The 19,842-nt window shown below is 44.6% G+C and overlaps 3 protein-coding genes across 8 annotated transcripts in view; 1 reads left to right on the forward strand and 2 right to left on the reverse strand.

Moving 5' to 3' along the window:
- Nucleotides 1-596: 596 nt before the first annotated feature.
- efhc2 (EF-hand domain (C-terminal) containing 2) lies at nt 597-14,987 on the reverse strand. 2 transcript variants are annotated; one of them, XM_034289049.1, is made up of 16 exons: nt 14,121-14,987; nt 13,476-13,637; nt 13,003-13,191; nt 12,739-12,889; nt 12,271-12,494; nt 11,830-12,081; nt 10,050-10,154; nt 9,636-9,774; nt 8,171-8,336; nt 7,100-7,242; nt 4,595-4,791; nt 3,584-3,717; nt 3,165-3,359; nt 2,377-2,469; nt 1,522-1,624; nt 597-843 (listed from the first exon to the last, which is right to left on the reverse strand). In XM_034289049.1, exons 1-16 carry the CDS (start codon nt 14,127-14,129, stop codon nt 727-729), a joined length of 2,379 nt encoding a protein of 792 aa, XP_034144940.1. In that variant the 5' UTR covers nt 14,130-14,987; the 3' UTR covers nt 597-726. The 2 variants fall into 2 exon arrangements, with proteins under 2 accessions (XP_034144940.1, XP_034144941.1); XM_034289050.1 differs by having other exon boundaries at nt 13,476-14,987.
- Nucleotides 14,293-17,188, reverse strand: fundc1 (FUN14 domain containing 1). Its single transcript, NM_001304195.1, is given in 5 exon segments — nt 14,293-15,332; nt 15,533-15,661; nt 16,206-16,281; nt 16,516-16,675; nt 17,157-17,188. Coding segments are annotated over 5 exon segments (462 nt in total). The 5' UTR covers nt 17,176-17,188; the 3' UTR covers nt 14,293-15,254.
- Nucleotides 17,189-19,281: 2,093 nt separating this feature from the next.
- The window catches only part of kdm6a (lysine (K)-specific demethylase 6A), a 60,270-nt gene continuing 59,709 nt past the window's right edge, over nt 19,282-19,842 (forward strand). For all 5 annotated transcript variants that reach the window (XM_029115800.2, XM_029115803.2, XM_029115801.2 and 2 more), the window contains exon 1: nt 19,282-19,787. In XM_029115800.2, the coding sequence (XP_028971633.2) occupies nt 19,618-19,787 (170 nt within the window). In that variant the 5' untranslated portion in view covers nt 19,282-19,617. The remainder of the gene's footprint in view (nt 19,788-19,842) is intronic.

Raw genomic sequence — 19,842 nt, forward strand, 5'->3', positions numbered from 1 at the left:
TAGTCCGGTCCACACATGTCCACACTGAAGGGTGGGTTCTAGTCCGGTCCACACTTGTCCACACTGAAGGGTGGGTTCTAGTCTGGTCCATACATTTCCAAACGGAAGGATGGGTTCTAGTCCGGTCCATACATTTCCACACTGAAAGGTGGGTTCTAGTCCAGCCCACTTCACTTTCAGCCTAAACTCTCCTCAGTCTTTCCACACTCTCCTATCCAATAAAGCATAGAAACACCTAAAACAATACCTTAAAAAAAATAATAGCATGGTCGATCCCCACTCAGGCTATTTCCACCCTTATCAACTCAGCACAGTGCAATGGAGGTTCTGTGTAATCACAATGAATGTGCGTGCCTGTGGAGGAAATATGTTTCTGGTTTAACGCCTAGTTTCCTAAAAGGAACCTGAGGCCCTCTCCCCGACACACAAGCACCATCACGTGTGAGCATGCGGGGATATGAATACACACACAAACACACACCCCAATGTTTTTAGGACCTTCTTTTTCCTTTTTTACATAACTATATAAATATTTTATTTGCACATGTGCGTTTCTCACACGTAAAAGACGTTAAAAAAAAAAACGCACACAGATGTTTTTCATTACAAATTTACTCCACATTCTTTAATTGAAAGAGGAAAACACATCCGGCAGGCCGGGAACTAATTGAGTTCATGGGCTGATGATCCAGTTGATCCGGCCTCTCTACCCCCGTGTTGGGTCGATTACAGTGTTAGGTTGGTGTTGGTCCCGACACTGCCAAACACATCTTCCAGGAGGACAGAGCAGTTGACGTCCTTTACCTCAGGGCCTCTGGCCTCCCTGCTCCCGTCCAAGTCAAACTGCGAACGATCAATAAAGCTGATTCAATTGAACAACATGACAATTAGCTCGAGAGATCGCGACACACATGACTGGACTAGGCCCATAGCGAGGAAGACAGGTGACTTGCTTGGCTTATGTGAAGCTAGCAACATCAATGAACCTAGAGGCGGCCATGGATCATGCAGAACAAAAGCATTCAAAAAATATTACAGCCTTGTCTTTGAAATAGTTCATTCTTATTGGGTAAATTCAAAAGGCTTTTTCAGTGAGGAATTGCAACTGAGGGTAGATGCCAGGCATTCGCAGAAGAAGCCAATCAACAAAAAACAGACCCTGACCATGGGCCAATCAACCTAAAGCAGTTTTCTGATGTCATCAATCTGAGACAGAAACATGAGGATATGAAGTCAAGACGGTGGCGGCCATTGTTTCTCCTCTCAGCTGTTGCCGTGGAGCTGGTTTAGAAAGGAAGAGTAGGCCAGCAGAGAATCAGTGACTAGTTTGGGCGTCAGACGGCACGAGGGGGTGAGAAGCTGGAGACCAGTGATAGAACACTGTTAGAGAACAAAGACAAAAAAAGAGCAAGCACACACACACACACACACACACGCACACATACACACACACACACACACACACACACGTCTAAACAGATGTCACAAGGCTTTTCCATTCATTCCATTTCCTTCTCTCACCTTCAGCACGTCGTCGGGCAGGATAGGAGGAGTGGGATCCACTCTCCAGTTGATCCCTGCCAGAAAGGCGTGGTAGTCCAGGTCCTCAGAACCCGCAGCAAACCTGGACACCCCACGATAAAACATTGGATTAACAAATTAGTACCCACAACCAGACACTGGATTAACAACACACTGCCCACAACCAGACACTGGATTAACAACACACTACCCACAACCAGACACTGGATTTACAATACACTACCCACAACCAGACACTGGATTAACAACACACTGCCCACAACCAGACACTGGATTAACAACACACTACCCACAAACAGACACTGGATTAACAACACACTACCCACAACCAGACACTGGATTAACAATACACTACCCACAACCAGACACTGGATTAACAACACACTGCCCACAACCAGACACTGGATTAACAACACACTACCCACAACCAGACACTGGATTAACAACACACTACCCACAACCAGACACTGGATTAACAACACACTGCCCACAACCAGACACTGGATTAACAACACACTACCCACAACCAGACACTGGATTAACAATACACTACCCACAACCAGACACTGGATTAACAATACACTACCCACAACCAGACACTGGATAAACAACACACTACCCACAACCAGACACTGGATAAACAACACACTACCCACAACCGGCAATACACTGTCTCTCTGTCTGTCATGTCTTACTTATGCAGGTGGGCCCTGAGTAAGTCATCAGAATACTCCACACCCAGCACAACCCTGTCTGTCTCTCTGTCTCTCTATGTCTGTCTGTTTGTCTCTCTCTCTCACTGTCTGTCTGTCTCTCTCTGTCTGTCTGTCTTACTTATGGATGAGGGCCCTGAGCAGGTCATCAGGAAGTGGCAGCTGGAAGGCCTTACAGATGGTCCTGACCTCCTTGGTGGAGAGACGCCCAGTTCTGCAACAGACCATAACAGGCGAACACAGAGATTAGGCAGGGGAGAATAGACGAACACAGAGATTAGGCATGGGAAAATAGACGAACGCAGAGATTAGACCGGAGCGATCAGACGAACACAGAGATTAGGCATGGGAGAATAGACTAACACAGATTGTTAATGAATGGCTTAAACAAAGATAAGGTTTATGTATGTGTGTGTGTGTGTGCGTGCGCGTGTGTGTGTATTCAGCTACCGTTGTTCTCCCTGTGTTGTCGAGGAGAGGTTCATGTCCAAACCTCTTATGGCACTGTATATTAGAGGGACCTTGAGGAGGGAGGAGGAGGGAGGAGAAGCGCGAGGGGGAGGGACAGTAAGACCCATGCAAAACTAACCTGGGGTAAATACAGTACAAAGCCACATAAACAAGCCCTGATGACTGACCCTGTTGAGTTGAGCCAGCATCCATTACCAACAGCTCTACTGTGTTTCAGTGTGTGCGTGTGTGTGTAGCTGCTGCATGCCACGCTGGTCTGTGGGGATCATCTGGCTCCAATGGTCCTTTCACATCCTGCTGGAACTAATGGCAGCTACTCAGGCTCAGGATCTGTACCCGCTGGCCAGCTGATTGACGGCTGACCGGGGCACTGCCTGTCTGTGTGGCTCTCTGTGTGTGCGTGTGTGTGGGCGCGTGTGTGTGTGTGTGCCTCCTAACTTGGGCTGGTCCTGGTGTGCGAAGGCTCTGCTCATATCAGAGAAGCTCTCAAAGTGTTTCTTGCGTAGGTGGTCCTGGGTCACTGCCAACATGAGGCCCACGTCCTCCTCAGGCTGCCGCCGCTCACAGTAACAACGACCCAGCGTCATCACTTCATGCTCTGATAGGCCGCACTCCAGACCCACCAGCAGACCCCTGGAAAACACACACGACAACTCACAACCAGTTCTGACTGCGTAACTACACAGCTGGTCACAACTACACACGACCGGTCAAACACACAGTTGGTTTATTCGCTTGATTAAATGAGGTCTCTTACCTGGGGTCGTGGGAAATCCGCCCAGTTTTTCCAGGGTCAAAGGTCAGAGGGATGAGAAAAGACAGGGGGAAAGGGGGAGAGGTGACGAGGTGTGACCTACCTAAAAGGTTCATAGGGTATCAGTCCAGTGTTTCCAGGGTCACTGAGGTCGAGGAACTGTTTGATCTCTTTGTGTTTGTCCTCAGGGAGGGAGCGGATCTTGCTGAGGATGGAGCCAATGTTAGCTCTGGGGAACTGGAGAGAGGAGAGATGTTACTGGAGGGAACTGGAGAGAGGAGAGATGTTACTGGAGGGAACTGGAGAGAGGAGAGATGTTACTGGAGGGAACTGGAGAGAGGAGAGATGTTACTGGAGGGAACTGGAGAGAGGAGTAGAGGGGAGAGATGAGAGAAGAGGTAGGGAAAGAAGAAGAAAAAAAATAGAGACCCAAAGAGACACTAGGAGAATGTTAACCAGGACCAAGAATGTTAACCAGGACTAAGAGAACAGAGCACATCACTCTGGTTCTTAAATCTTTGCCCTGGCTTCCAGTCAGTTACAGAATAGATTTCAAAGTGGTGGTTTTAGTTTATAAATCTCTGAATGGTTTAGGACCTGAATACATTTCTGATATGTTTGCAGAATATAAACCGAGCAGGGCTCTTAGATCAATGAACTCAGGTCAGCTAGTAGAGCCCAGAGTCCAAACTAAACATGGAGAAGCTGTGTTTAGCACTTATGTTGTACACAACTGGAATAAACTACCAGAAGATCTTAGACGTGCCCCAAACATATACATTTTCAAATCCAGGTTAAAAACGTTTATCTTCTCACGTGCCTATGACTGAGCACTTAAACTTAACCACACTGTTCAGCCTTATAGCTTCCCACTTTTAATCGTTAGCATTATAGCGTCCCACTTTTAATCTTTATATGTTTTTTTATTGTATTATTATTTTTTTTTATATATTATGATGTATTCATTTGCTTTGATGTTTTCATTTGAGTATTTTTTTTATGTAATTGTTTTCATATATTCTTCTTTGTAAAGCACATTGAATTGCTTCGATGTGTGACTTGTGCTGTATAAAGAAACTTGCTTGCTAGGAGAAGAGGTGAAAGTGTGTCCCACCTCGTCAGAATGCCGCTCCATGTAGTTAAAGACGTACTCATCAGCATCCAGCAACTGGAAATCCTGGTTGTTCAGGGTGATCCTGGCCCCCACGTAAAGGTCCTGTGCACTGAAATACTGGGACATCTCACTCTTGAACAGCTCTTGACCAGGCTTCTTCACCCTACCACGCTCCAGGAACCGTCCCCCCAACACACCTGGAGCACAGGGGAAGAGGTCGAGGACAGAAAGAGGAGTATGAAAGGATCATTTGAAGAGGGAAGCTGTCATCGCCACATGTCCGGTATAAAAAGAAGACACATCACCTTGTAGGGGAGAGTTGTGACTGTGTCTAACTGTGTCTTAACAGTGTTTTAGAGGGGTCTGTGACAGTGTCTAACTGTGTCTTAACAGTGTTTTAGAAGGGTCTGCGACTGTGTCTAACTGTGTCATAACAGTGTTTTAGAGGGGTCTGTGACTGTGTCTAACTGTGTCATAACAGTGTTTTAGAAGGGTCTGCGACTGTGTCTAACTGTGTCTTAACAGTGTTTTAGAAGGGTCTGCGACTCTGTCTAACTGTGTCATAACAGTGTTTTAGAAGGGTCTGTGACTGTGTCTAACTGTGTCATAACAGTGTTTTAGAGGGGTCTGTGACTGTGTCTAACTGTGTCATAACAGTGTTTTAGAAGGGTCTGTGACTGTGTCTAACTGTGTCTTAACAGTGTTTTAGAAGGGTCTGTGACTGTGTCTAACTGTGTCATAACAGTGTTTTAGAAGGGTCTGTGACTGTGTCTAACTGTGTCATAACAGTGTTTTAGAGGGGTCTGTGACTGTGTCTAACTGTGTCATAACAGTGTTTTAGAAGGGTCTGCGACTGTGTCTAACTGTGTCTTAACAGTGTTTTAGAAGGGTCTGTGACTGTGTCTAACTGTGTCATAACAGTGTTTTAGAAGGGTCTGTGACTGTGTCTAACTGTGTCATAACAGTGTTTTAGAGGGGTCTGTGACTGTGTCTAACTGTGTCATAACAGTGTTTTAGAAGGGTCTGCGACTGTGTCTAACTGTGTCTTAACAGTGTTTTAGAGGGGTCTGTGACTTTGTCTAACTGTGTCTTAACAGTGTTTTAGAGGGGTCTGTGACTGTGTCTAACTGTCTTAACAGTGTTTTAGAAGGGTCTGTGACTGTGTCTAACTGTCTTAACAGTGTTTTAGAAGGGTCTGTAACTGTGTCTAACTGTGTCATAACAGTGCTTTAGAGGGGTCTGTGACTGTGTCTAACTGTGTCATAACAGTGTTTTAGAAGGGTCTGTGACAGTGTCTAACTGTGTCTTAACAGTGTTTTAGAAGGGTCTGTGACTGTGTCTAACTGTGTCTTAACAGTGTTTTAGAAGGGTCTGTGACTGTGTCTAACTGTGTCTTAACAGTGTTTTAGAAGGGTCTGTGACTGTGTCTAACTGCGTCTTAACAGTGTTTTAGAAGGGTCTGTGACTGTGTCTAACTGTGTCTTAACAGTGTTTTAGAAGGGTCTGTGACTGTGTCTAACTGTGTCTTAACAGTGTTTTAGAGGGGTCTGTGACTGTGTCTAACTGTGTCTTAACAGTGTTTTAGAAGGGTCTGTGACTGTGTCTAACTGTGTCATAACAGTGTTTTAGAAGGGTCTGCGACTGTGTCTAACTGTGTCTTAACAGTGTTTTAGAAGGGTCTGTGACTGTGTCTAACTGTGTCTTAACAGTGTTTTAGAGGGGTCTGTGACTGTGTCTAACTGTGTCTTAACAGTGTTTTAGAGGGGTCTGTGACTGTGTCTAACTGTCTTAACAGTGTTTTAGAAGGGTCTGTAACTGTGTCTAACTGTGTCATAACAGTGCTTTAGAAGGGTCTGTGACTGTGTCTAACTGTGTCTTAACAGTGTTTTAGAAGGGTCTGTGACTGTGTCTAACTGCGTCTTAACAGTGTTTTAGAAGGGTCTGTGACTGTGTCTAACTGTGTCTTAACAGTGTTTTAGAAGGGTCTGTGACTGTGTCTAACTGTGTCTTAACAGTGTTTTAGAGGGGTCTGTGACTGTGTCTAAATGTGTCTTAACAGTGTTTTAGAAGGGTCTGTAACTGTGTCTAACTGTGTCATAACAGTGTTTTAGAAGGGTCTGTGACTGTGTCTAACTGTGTCTTAACAGTGTTTTAGAAGGGTCTGTGACTGTGTCTAACTGTGTCTTAACAGTGTTTTAGAGGGGTCTGTGACTGTGTCTAACTGTGTCTTAACAGTGTTTTAGAGGGGTCTGTGACTGTGTCTAACTGTCTTAACAGTGTTTTAGAAGGGTCTGTAACTGTGTCTAACTGTGTCTTAACAGTGTTTTAGAAGGGTCTGTGACAGTGTCTAACTGTGTCTTAACAGTGTTTTAGAAGGGTCTGTGACTGTGTCTAACTGTGTTATAACAGTGTTTTAGAAGGGTCTGTCACTGTGTCTAACTGTGTCATAACAGTGTTTTAGAAGGGTCTGCGACTGTGGGTCTGTCAGAGGCCAGGACATTGTACCGCTGTTCCTCTGAGGCGGTTGGAAAACAGAGATGGTGTCGTCACTGAGGTGGAATGAAATGATGAAGACTCGTTCAGCATCGATGGGGTTGTCAGTCACCATCTTCCCCATAAACCTCAGCACGTTGCTCTCCAAACCCTGTCTGGTAGGGACAAACAAACACACACAGAAACACACACAGGGAGAAACACACACACACACACAGGGAGAAACACACACACACACACACAAGGATAAACACACACACCCACACACACACAGGGAGAAACACACACCCACACCCACACAGGGAGAAACACACACACCCACACAGGGAGAAACACACACCCACACCCACACAGGGAGAAACACACACACCCACACAGGGAGAAACACACACACCCACACACACACAGGGAGAAACACACACCCACACACACAGGGAGAAACACACACCCACACACACACAAGGAGAAACACACACACCCACACAGGGAGAAACACACACACCCACACACACACAGGGAGAAACACACACACCCACACACACACAGGGAGAAACACACACCCACACACACACAAGGAGAAACACACACACCCACACAGGGAGAAACACACACACCCACAGGGAGAAACACACACCCACACACACACAGGGAGAAACACTCACACCCACACAGGGAGAAACACACACACCCACACAGGGAGAAACACACACCCACACACACAGGGAGAAACACAAACACCCACACACGGGGAGAAACACACACCCACACAGGGAGAAACACACAGCTAGATTTAGTCGATCCAACATCTAGCACACACTACCGGCTATAAACCCATTCTACACATAACAATAATAACCCCCCCGCCCCTTTAACCACAATGCAACGGTCTGGGAGACTTAAATAAGGGCTTCAGACGCTACACTGGCCTTGCTGTTGCTGGAATTATTCAAGAAAAAGTAATAAGTAAAATAATATTTAAAAAAAATACAAAAATCAAAAGGAAAACAACAACTGTCTTATGAATCATTGGCATGGAAAAACAGAATGAGCCATCCTAAGCGATATTTCTGGAGTGGTGATCACCTGTCTTTCTCCATGAGCTTGCGGAAGTCTTTCTGGGGGGGTTTGGGCAGCAGGCCCTGGCAGGAACACAGCGAGTCCTCCTCAGAGCCAAAGCCATTGTAAGGAGGGACTGGCCTGGGAGGTTCAGGGGTCAGGGGAGCCTTGTACTGAACTGGACTGAAGTCCTCTGAAACACGAAAAAGACATGGACAAATACATAGATGGACAGACATAAACAGACAGAGGAGAAGACTGAATAAGAGAAAGAGGGGGCGCAGAGAGAAAGAGTGAGACATAAACGGACAGACAATGGAGATTGAAAAAGAGAAAGAGGGGGCACAGAGAGACAGAGAGAGAGAGAGAGAGAGAAAAGGAGATTGGAGAAAGTAGAGTGAGACGACAGCAGAGATGTACAGAGAAGGCAACATGGGGTCAAGTGATCCGTCCTTTCAGAGCGGAGCCTCAGTAACCCAACCTAACCTCTGACCCCCTGAGGTCCCCAGCAGGCCCCTCCATCACTGCCTGTGACTAACACACGGAGCTCAGCCTAACCTAAGCAGAGTAGAGTCGGGAGGCCTGGCAGACACGCGCCCACATGTAAGAGTTAGGTTACCCCCCCCACCACCCCCACCCAAAAGAAAAGCTCCCTTCCACGTATAGTGGGCCTCTTTTTGATGGTAGAAGAAAAAAACAAAGGCATGAATCACATTGACGCTGATTGCGGCTTCATATCAAGGCTTCTCCCTCCGAGAGGTCAAGCGGCTGCCTGCGCTGGAGAGGGGTCGCCGGCAGGTGTCTGGTGTCCGCCAGTGACGGGGGGACCGACGGACCTCTTGGGACATATTCTAAATGACACATATCATTCCAGAGAGGCCATTTAGCCGCCCACCACTGATACAACTATGATCAGAGGAGTGGGCGGGACGGATGACATCACTGGGATGTCCGTGCCGAAAAAGAAAAATCTTACCACATCACAAGTCTGTTGATTCAAGCCGGGTTGCCAGATTACTGTAAAGCACTTTGTGACCAAAGCTGTCCCATAAAGGAAACATACTAACAAGGATTAAAAATGATTTAAACAATGTGATTTGTTTAAAAAATAAAAATGATGTTATTATTCATAAATATCATTTGTAATGTTATTATTAATATCCAGCAGGACACACAATCAGCCTTGACTAAATGTGAATGAGAAATTCAGAATCCGGGTTATGGAATATTATGGAATCTAAGGGTCTGTATGCATAACTCTGACTATGGACATACTAGACAGCAACAATGAAAACAGCTAAATATAAATAAGGTGTGAACAGGCACCCACTACGTTTAAGGAAGTGAAGCCTATACTTTACTGACACCTTGTGGCGACAGACTAAAACCGCAGGTGAAGGATTTAGGCATGGGGCCATTTGGTTGTGCGCGTGCATACGTGTTTGTGTCCATGCTAGTGTTTGTGTGCGTGTACGTGTGGTTTTATACTCACCGATGCCGTATTTTGAGCGGTAGTACTCCTTGGTGAAGTTGTCACAGTCACAGATGATGACCCTGCGGCCCCACACATTCATTACACCCCCGAGGGTCAGATCACTGTCCTTATAAAACTGTTGTGCCATCGCACCCGTCTGACATGGAATGAGACAGCGAGGAAAGGGAGAGAGTGTACGGAGGAGGGGGTAGAGAAGGAGAGGGGAGGCAAAAGGACGATAAAGGTAGAGAGAGAGAGGGGGAGACAGAGGGACGACAGAAAAAGCGAGAGAAGAACAAAGTGATATACAACAAACCTCAACCCAAAGTGTTGTCTCTACAACATCCCGTTACAGTCATATAAACCATATAACAGTCAACTTCCACAAATGGGACCATCATCTATCCTCCAGCCACTCCAGCAGGAGGTCACCTTGAGGCTGTCCAGGATGTAGCGTCCTCCCTGACCCATGGGACCAAAGACATTCAGCACAGTGCGGTCGGTGATCTCCCCTGGCTGATGGCTGCAGACAGAAGACTGGTGAGGGTTGGAAAACACAAAGATGGACAAGAGTCAGAATAATCACACACACACACAGACAAGGAAAAAGGTTATTTGAGTTCTTGAGTGATTGATCACCTGTGTTAAACTAATTTTGATGCTACAGCGTGATAATGTTGAATTGCCTTTTATGGTACATACTGTAATTACTGTATCAACAAATGGCAAAGACGTTTGAAGGAGACATACACACCAACAGCCACACACACACACAACACACACAGCAACACAACACCCACACACACGCCAACACAACAGCCATGCACTCACCAACACAACAGCCACATACTCACCAACACAACACACACACACACACACACCAACACAAGACCCACACACACAGCAAAACAACACCCAGACAGACTGTCTGGTACATGAACACAGACAGATCAAATCATTACAAAAGAAAAATGGTTCTTGAGGATTAGATTTAATTTTTATCTGAAGAGAATCATTACATTCCACTGGCTGGGAGGTTCAGCTTCAACCTTTCAGGATGACATTTAGGGAGAGACAACCAAACAAAATGAAAGAAAATGAATGAATGAGCGATGACCATCTTTCATGATAAGTTGGTGTCTGAACAGGAACTATAGGAGGGATGGGAAGAGATGGGCTGAGGGAGATAGACGTTACTACAGAGCTGTCAGAGTGGATGAGGGCTCTGTGAGAGAGGGGGGGTATGAGGGCTCTGTGAGAGAGGGGGGGAATGAGGGCTCTGTGAGAGAGGGGGGGAATGAGGGCTCTGTGAGAGAGGGGGGGAATGAGGGCTCTGTGAGGGGGAATGAGGGCTCTGTGAGAGGGGGGGATGAGGGCTCTGTGAGAGAGGGGGGAAATGAGGGCTCTGTGAGAGAGGGGGGAAATGAGGGCTCTGTGAGTGAGGGGGGAATGAGGGCTCTGTGAGTGAGGGGGGGAATGAGGGCTCGGTGAGAGAGGGGGGAAATGAGGGCTCTGTGAGAGAGGGGGGGAATGAGGGCTCTGTGAGAACGGGGGGGAATGAGTGCTCTGTGAGAGAGGGGGGGAATGAGGGCTCTGTGAGAGGGGGGGAATGAGGGCTCTGTGAGAGGGAGGGAATGAGGGCTCTGTGAGAGGGGGGGAATGAGGGCTCTGTGAGAGGGGGGGAATGAGGGCTCTGTGAGAGGGGGGGATGAGGGCTCTGTGAGAGGGGGGGAATGAGGGCTCTGTGAGAGGGGGGGAATGAGGGCTCTGTGAGTGAGGGGGGGAATGAGGGTTCTGTGAGGGGGAATGAGGGCTCTGTGAGAGGGGGGGGAATGAGGGCTCTGTGAGAGAGGGGGGAAATGAGGGCTCTGTGAGTGAAGGGGGAATGAGGGCTCTGTGAGTGAGGGGGGGAATGAGGGCTCTGTGAGAGAGGGGGGAAATGAGGGCTCTGTGAGAGAGGGGGGGAATGAGGGCTCTGTGAGAGGGGGGGAATGAGGGCTCTGTGAGTGAGGGGGGGAATGAGGGCTCTGTGAGAGAGGGGGGAAATGAGGGCTCTGTGAGAGAGGGGGGAATGAGGGTTCTGTGAGAGAGGGGGGGAATGAGGGTTCTGTGAGAGAGGGGGGGAATGAGGGCTCTGTGAGGGGGGGGTGAGGGCTCTGAGGGTAGGAGGGAAAGCTGGAGGGACGGGCCATCAAAGCATTTCCCATCTTACCTTGGGCAGTTTGCTGCGCCGCAAGAACTTGGGCGCTGCGTCTCGTCCCGAGTTGGGATGGATGACCTCCCTGATCTCTATGGTGTCATCGGCCAGGAAGTAGTGGAGGATGAGCTCTCGCGGATCCCCAAACATGTTGTCCGAGTCGTCCCAAAAGCAGTAGAAGCGCAGCACATTGCGGTCATGGTCCAGGAATTGCTTGAGTGTGTCCTGTCTCTCGTACGGACGCTGTGGCTTCATGTTCTCCTCCATCTGTGGACATAGTCAATGATACACATTACTGATAACACTTCATACTTTAATAACACACAACTTCCACAGTACACCGCGCGATAGTGATAACATCCGATAGATCTCAGTCATCCGTTTCCCAACAACTGGCATCAGTGAAGCTGGCCGATCCCTCTGTCAGTGGGCAACAGAAAGCCCCACCAATCACACCTGCTGTCGTAGGTCACTGTAGGGGTCTGGTGGAGGAGCAGTGGGGGCGTTGAGCCGAACCCCGATCTTCCGGAGAAAGTTCCTGGTGAATGGATCACAGTCCGTAATGGTGAAGGTCCGCGAGTGCAGCACCATGGGCTGGTTGACGTTGAAGTCGTGCACTGTGTAGCAGCGCTCGCCATCCGGAGGGGGCAGTGGGATGCGGTGACGGCGAATCAGCGTTCCTAAAAAAACAAAAGAAATACGAAAAATCTATGTACAGCTCAAGGCTTCATAATGAACAAATGTACAGCTCAAGGCTTCATAATGAACAAATGTACAGATCAAAGCATCATAATGTACAAATGTACAGCTCAAGGCATCATAATGTACAAATGTACAGCTCAAGGCATCATAATGAACAAATGTACAGCTCAAGGCATCAAAATGAACAAATGTACAGCTCAAGGCCTGGGAAAAATACCTCACCTTGTGGGATCCCACTGTTTTTTACCTCGGGCTCTACAACCTGGATGGTGTCATCTTCCAGGTAGAAATAGATCTTACACTTCCTGACACGGTACTTCTCCTCTTGTTTCTGAGGCACAGTTTCCTGAAAGAACGCATCGAAGCACAGCACCTGAGACAGCAGAGAGGTGATGAGAACGGAATAATCTGTTGGCAAATTTGTCTGTAATATGCTGCACATTTCAAAGATTATTTGGGAAGCAAAACTAAATTATTAGGACATACCTGTTTGTCAAAGGCCACCCATGACGGAGTTTCACAGCCTTGACCTTTGGGGAAGACAGAATAGTTTGGTCGAGCCTTTTGACCAAGCAACAACTCCCCTCCAATGCCTGGCTTCTCCAATCCCACCATCATAGGGACTCCGTTGGAATAGTCAAAATGCTGGGATTTGTGGAATTTTTCTTTTCCCAGCTGGAGAAGGAAGTCACAAGACAAAACACAACCGAGACAAAGCAAAATAATATAGATTTTGTGGTTGTAAGAGGTTCATTGGAGCCAACCAAAAGGCATTTTGTAAGGCGTTAACCAATTTCACCAAATGCACAAGAACCGGTGACGTATGCTAGTGATTACTTATTGCCTATGTATGTTGACAATTTTTTTGCTAGCTAAAACAAAGTTAAGTCTGTTAGAAAATATCGGAAGCGTCTGAAATGTATTCAGTAATTTAACATAAAGCGCTGCACAAAACTTACGTTTTTGTTGATATAATTGCCAGGCAGCATCGGAAGGGCCATAGTAGAAATAATTGGGATAAAAAAAAAAATCTGCACTACTTTTGTCTGCCCGTCCTGTTTGAAGTTGCCATGGAGCTTGCTGTTATCGTTCGTTTCCAGGCAACCGTGTAGTGACAGAATCTAGGGTTGAAAAATTCTGTTTAGATTTTTTTTAAATACCTTTACCACATAAGTAGTACTTAAGTAAGTGATATTTAACAAACTTTACGGAAGAGCCAAAACAAAATAGGACCAATACTCTTTTTTAAAGTTAGATCTTTAAGGTTTGTTGTTTTATTGTTTATTGGACATGATTCCACTTCTATTAATACAAAATAGAGCACATCGAGAGCTTTCATTTGATTTTATATATAGAACTCATATTTGTCCAAAATGTCATTTACGCCCCATAGCTTCAAACATAATGTGGCACCACGCGGCGTGGTATACATAGCCAATATATATCAAGATAATTCTTTTCAGAGCTGTCCTTAAGCACGTCGAATCACGGAGTGCCTGTAAACAGCGTGTGGTATTAGCAATATACCACAACACCCAGAGGTACCTTATTTCTTTTCTAAACCAGTTTCCCATCAACTAGAGGCGTAAAAAGTGATGTCATACCCGTTTCATATACCATGGCTATCAGCCAGTCAGCATTCAGGATTCGAAAAACCTGGTTTATAATGGATAACATACAAGCAAAATAGACTTTGTCATATTACTTTGTCTAAAACAAAATGTGTATTTTAGTCATTCATCAGATGCTCTTACCCAACAAAAAGCCATGATTGCTGCATATATTATTTTATTTGGATATACACAAAATAACACAGCAATGTAATTCCTGCAAAAGATAAGACACTCTAAGCAAATATCTCACTAATAATAAAAATAGTACAATATATACAGTCTACAGTTAATCCTGAATAACTCCAAGGAGAGACTGGTCACCTGGAATTCCAGACATATTTCAGATGGGTTGATCTAGTTCGACACTGCTGGCCTGCATAGTTACCTCAGCAACTAAATTACACGACTAGGTCTAGATACTGGCCATGTACGCGGACTAAAGTGACCCGAATACCATAACACAAGGTAAATTACATGTGACATGTCACAAACACAACAGTACACTGTTAATGGTCCACGTGGAAGTTGTTTGTAGACCACAAGGTATATTTCAATACATTCAGGACAGATAACAGGGAGATCGCTACCTATGCTTTTTGTGCAGTGTAATATCCGACACCAGCTCAAGGCTATTGGGTGCAGGAATTGAATATCTTGTCGTATCTTTCAGTTACGATTAATAAATGTAATCAGAGTGAGACAGGACCACTCGAATCAGTGCCCCTGAGTGTCGACGAGAGTCGTGTTTTCCACGAGACCCAACGGCTACTTACGGTACTGTTGGGTGGGGCCCAACTGCCTTGAGTCAGGTCTAAAGCACGGCTAGAAATACAGTTTTGTTGATCTGGTGGAGCAGCAGAAAATCTTGGTTCCAGTATCAGTTAGCATTAAATCATGCATTACATGGTATATACACAGGCTAGCTGTTCAGTAACAGCAGGTAAACATTACAGAGTACTTACAATCGTGTTAACTGTTTGCAGTTTGTTTAATTACACTTTGGCTCATTGTGCTCTGCATGTGTTCCTGTTTTCTTCCACTACCATTTTAAAAGGGCACTTCACAGCCGTAAGAGCAGAGCTCTCAAAAAAATAACAGGTCAAATGCAAGCCTCCACTGGCTGTCTTAGGATGCCAGACCGAGCAAGAAGCCTCCAAAGAATCCACTGGTGACGATAACATTGGTCTTTACAAACTCTGTGGACTATGAGAGATAGATGAATTAGCTTCAGTAATGGGTAATACATGTCATAAAATAACAGGTAAATAATGTCTGTATTCTTTTATTATCTAGTTTAATTCACATGATTTAGCAATGCAGAACCCCCTCAGCCTCTTGAAGAACAAATACACTTTTGTGAAATAAAACGTCTGAAAGTATGTCACCAAGCTAAAGTGGGCTACCTGGTCAATAAAAGAGTTGAGTTCTGGTACGGCCCTGTCAGCTTTCTTCTTCAGGTGCCTCTTCGCATTGTTAACATCTTTCTCCACTTTCTTCCAGTCAACCTGAACATAACCGCTGTGGTTGGCTATCTAGAGAAGACAATATACTAAAACCATTATAATTGTAACAAAGAAAAGACCTTGATAAACAACATTTATCCCAGTAATCCCTGACATTGAGTATTGTAACGATTTTCAGACAGTCCTATGCAGAACCGGCCCTAACCTTTTGGGGGCCTTAAGCCAAGTTTGATTTGGGGACTCCCTCTTCCCTATTGGTCCAGGGCTAGGGGACTGGGGCCCCCTAGAGGTTGGGGGCCCTAAGCAACCGCCTATGTCGCTTATTCCCCCTGGTCCTATGTTTATAAAACCATCAGATTTTAATTTACTACTAATTCCAAGTCCAAGCTTCTCTCTTGGAGTTGAAGCAAGTAATTTAGACATTGGACCTGTATTTAAAGTTACAGTTACAGTTTTATTACACTCAAATAAGAGGGAGACTAAAATCCAAGAGCATCCTAAATATCCTGAATATCAAGAAATAAATATATTAAAGTGTCAACATGGGAGCTAAGTGAAAGATGGCAGTATCTCTTTCAGTCAAAGCTGTTCAATTGGTATCAATATCACCTACCTGTAATAACAGGAATCCGCCACCAACAGCTGTGGCTGCAATCTTCCCTACCTTCTGGAAAAGATATCCAGCACACCTGCCAGCAAGATAACAGAGGCAATTAGATAACACGGCCTTCACATCTACAGAAGAAGCCATTGTATTTTGATGACACCATGAATAAAGTACAGCAGCATCAAGCTGCATGTGAATGAGATATTTTAAGTTCTGAGAATGCATTACTATAACAGTTCAGAGATATTATAAGAACAGTTCTGAGAATGCATAGTTACATTCACCAATACACCCTGGCCCTAAATTCACAACTTACCAGCCACTCACACCACCCAATGCTATTTGAGTAGCCACAGAATATTTCTCAGCAACAGGTTCAAAACTGTTACCAACAAAAAGGCGGCCCCACCACTGTTGACGCCTTGCATATTCGGTTAGGTCCACCACCTCATATCTGTCCTCTTCGTTTTCAGGGTCTTGGTGTAAGAAACAGAGCACTTGGCAATAGCAAAATCATGTTTCTTCCTATCAGACGTTAAGATTAATTGTACTGTATCATGCCATTGACAAGTCTCAAGGTCCAAGAGACATCCTAAACTACACAAAAACAATTGACACATTACAAAGAATGAGTTTTATAAGTATGCAGTTTATTACAGGGTCAGCTTAACAAAAGAATAACTATGCGTGGGTAAAATAATAACTGTCTATAACATAAAATAACGCAACTTTACAACATAAGAACAGTTTTTTAACAGTAGCCAATCTTGATAAAATCTATGACGTTGGATCACTGATAGTAAAACGTTCAGATCCTCGCCTCAAGAAAAGGCAGGCCCGCCACCTAATAACATCAACAGTATTTTTGTTTAATGTTCGGCAACACATATAGTTATAAGTTATTATCAGGTCCAAATATTGCGACATAAAGGTGATCTTTGGTTGAAAGCTACTTACCTTCTTCGCGATCCGCCATTTTGGAGTGTCTCGAGTTGATTGTTGACAAACGCTTGCCCATGCATGCTGGGATTCATCGTTTACGTAGTTTGTCAGACAGTCTGGAATTTCATGCATTATAAACAAAATATCAAGCTTATATAAATTAAGTTATTGGAAAGTCTCAATGTGGCGTGTCATTTAATGCAGCTGTCATGAAAGCAGTGTGTTATCAAATATTTATGGATGTTTAAATGTTCTGTATTGTCCACTGAAATACTTCAACATCATTTATAGACACTACAATTTGTGGTGTTACTGTATGTTTTAGGGGTTATTAATGTCGACAATTAGCTGATGTGTCGCGAACAAACGAATCCTCTTGAAAGGCACTTTTTATTGAACGTTGGAGTCCGAATCGCATTCGTCACGATTTCCTTATATGTTTTGCTAAAAACATTATTTGTAAGTAAGTTACACACATGATCACTAAAAGTTGTAAAACTACAGTTAATAAACAACAAGTCGGGGGGATCCCGTGTTTGTATTATATTAGCAGAGTAAAGTCTGGTGGAACAAAATAGACGAACTTAAAATTCAGATAGGTAAACTAATTGAATGTGCAGTCCATTCTCTAATATAATTCTAACCTACCTTTTCTGCTTCACGTTAGAGATTGGTACTTTTTGCATTGTTCAGGGTATTTTTAAGAATTTTAAATGAAGAGCAGTTCGAGAGCCAAATGAGCCGGCTCACCGAAAAGACCCGGAATACTCATCACGTGGCTGTGAAATAAGACAACAGAATGGGTTCTGGGAGGTGATGAAATTATGTTTCATCCTGTGGCCATATAATACAATCGCAGACAATTGTCAATTTTTATCAGACAGATTCTTATAGGGCAAACATTTATTGGTTTCTACAGGTTTCATGCAATGCTGAATTATTTAAACATCAAGCTTGGGTAAAATAGTACCCATACTGGACTTGCTGCTTTTATGTCTGATAACCACTACCCTTCAACAATTTAACTGAAACAAGGACATTGATTCGAACCAATTCGATCCCTTCCTTTGTGCCTCATACTTCACTGCTTCCTGTTTCGACACAATGACAGGTGGCCGTCAATCTCAGAAGCCATGACAGTGATGGCAGATTGACAGACCAGCCAATCTGTGGCAGCAGAGCAGAGATTGTGTCGGTATTCCAATAAAACTGCAGAGCTACCTTGCTCTGAGAAATCACTATAGAGCCCCATTGTCGGGGGACAACCATAATAACTAGCACATCGGGATCAAGGCTTCCCCTATAAGGTGTCAACGTTTAGCTCTTACAATACCTAAACCTTCAATTTATGCCATTATGGGTTGAACATTGAAATCAGGCCCAAATCCCCATGTCCTGTTTTGGGGTGATGTGCCTGTTTTGAGACCTCCATACGAGTATAACTCTTTCGATGTGTGCCCTTGAGCAAGGTACCTAACCTCTTGGTATGTCGCACTGGTAAGACCATCCGCTATGACAAGTTTTTTAGTTTTGAAAGGCAATAATTTACCTTAGGCTGATTATATATTGGGTATGCTTAATACCATGAGTGGGTATAGTGTGACATGTTTATGACTGAGTAGAACAATGTAAACTATATTACGGACCGTGTTTGATGCACTTTTCAACAAAAAACAAATATATTTGAATGAGATATATAAAACAATAATCCGCAGGATATCATTTAATAATTGCCACAGAGACAAAAATTGTTATAGTGAAGTATTTTTTATAATGCTAGACTTTTGTAACTCGTATACTTACACAGAGCACATTCTTAACAAAGTTATCGCAAAAAGTATCATAACTGCAACAATAGCATTCAGCATAACCCATGGCAACCAAAATCGCTGACCGACACCTCCCATACTAGCAACCCTGGAAAAGGACGTTTGCGTTACCTTAACCAATAAGAAACGTCAAAGTACAGTTACGTAATCATAATAAAACATGAAAAACCAATGAAAAGAATCTGAGGAGCTGCGTGAAGTTGATTTGTTTTTCACCCAACCCTCTAAAAAGTGTATGTGAGGAACGACACCCCACGAAAAATCTGGTCACATGATTACAAAGAAACACAGTCATTGGTCACGGAAAGAAGAGGGCGTTCCTACGGTGGCGGCGTGCGTTCGCTTGTGTGACACAATTACAACAACTTTGAGCTTGTGTGTGGGGGGGAAGTTTATGATATTGCTTAATAACGCTTTATCGTAAACTCTGCGTCTACCCTATTCTATGTATCATTTGGCAGTAGTACAAATGTAGTATTTTGTGTACAAACATGCGAGAAGAAGGATTTTATGGACGGCTCTTGTTTTCCTTGAGGATTTCTCAATCACTCGGATAAGCTACGTTTTCTTATCCTGGATAAGGTGCTGTACTTTCGTTCTCATTATATTCAGGTGGAGTTTCTCGCCCGCTTCCCTGTTGCTTTTCCATGAAATCCTGCGGAGTGTCGCCCAACGCTGCTGCCTCTGCTGCTGCTCGAAGTCTCGGCGCTGCTGGTGATGAGGAAAAGAAAATGGCGGCGGGAAAAGCGAATGAAATCGAAGAGGACTTTCCGAAACTAACAACGCAAGAGAGAGAGAGCTTGGTCGAAATTGACAGGTTAGCAAACTAACATGCGTCTACTTTCTTTCTTTCTTTTTCTATGTTGAGTTTT

This window comes from Esox lucius, chromosome 20, assembly GCF_011004845.1.
Source record: "Esox lucius isolate fEsoLuc1 chromosome 20, fEsoLuc1.pri, whole genome shotgun sequence".
In the NCBI taxonomy this organism is placed as follows: domain Eukaryota; kingdom Metazoa; phylum Chordata; class Actinopteri; order Esociformes; family Esocidae; genus Esox; species Esox lucius.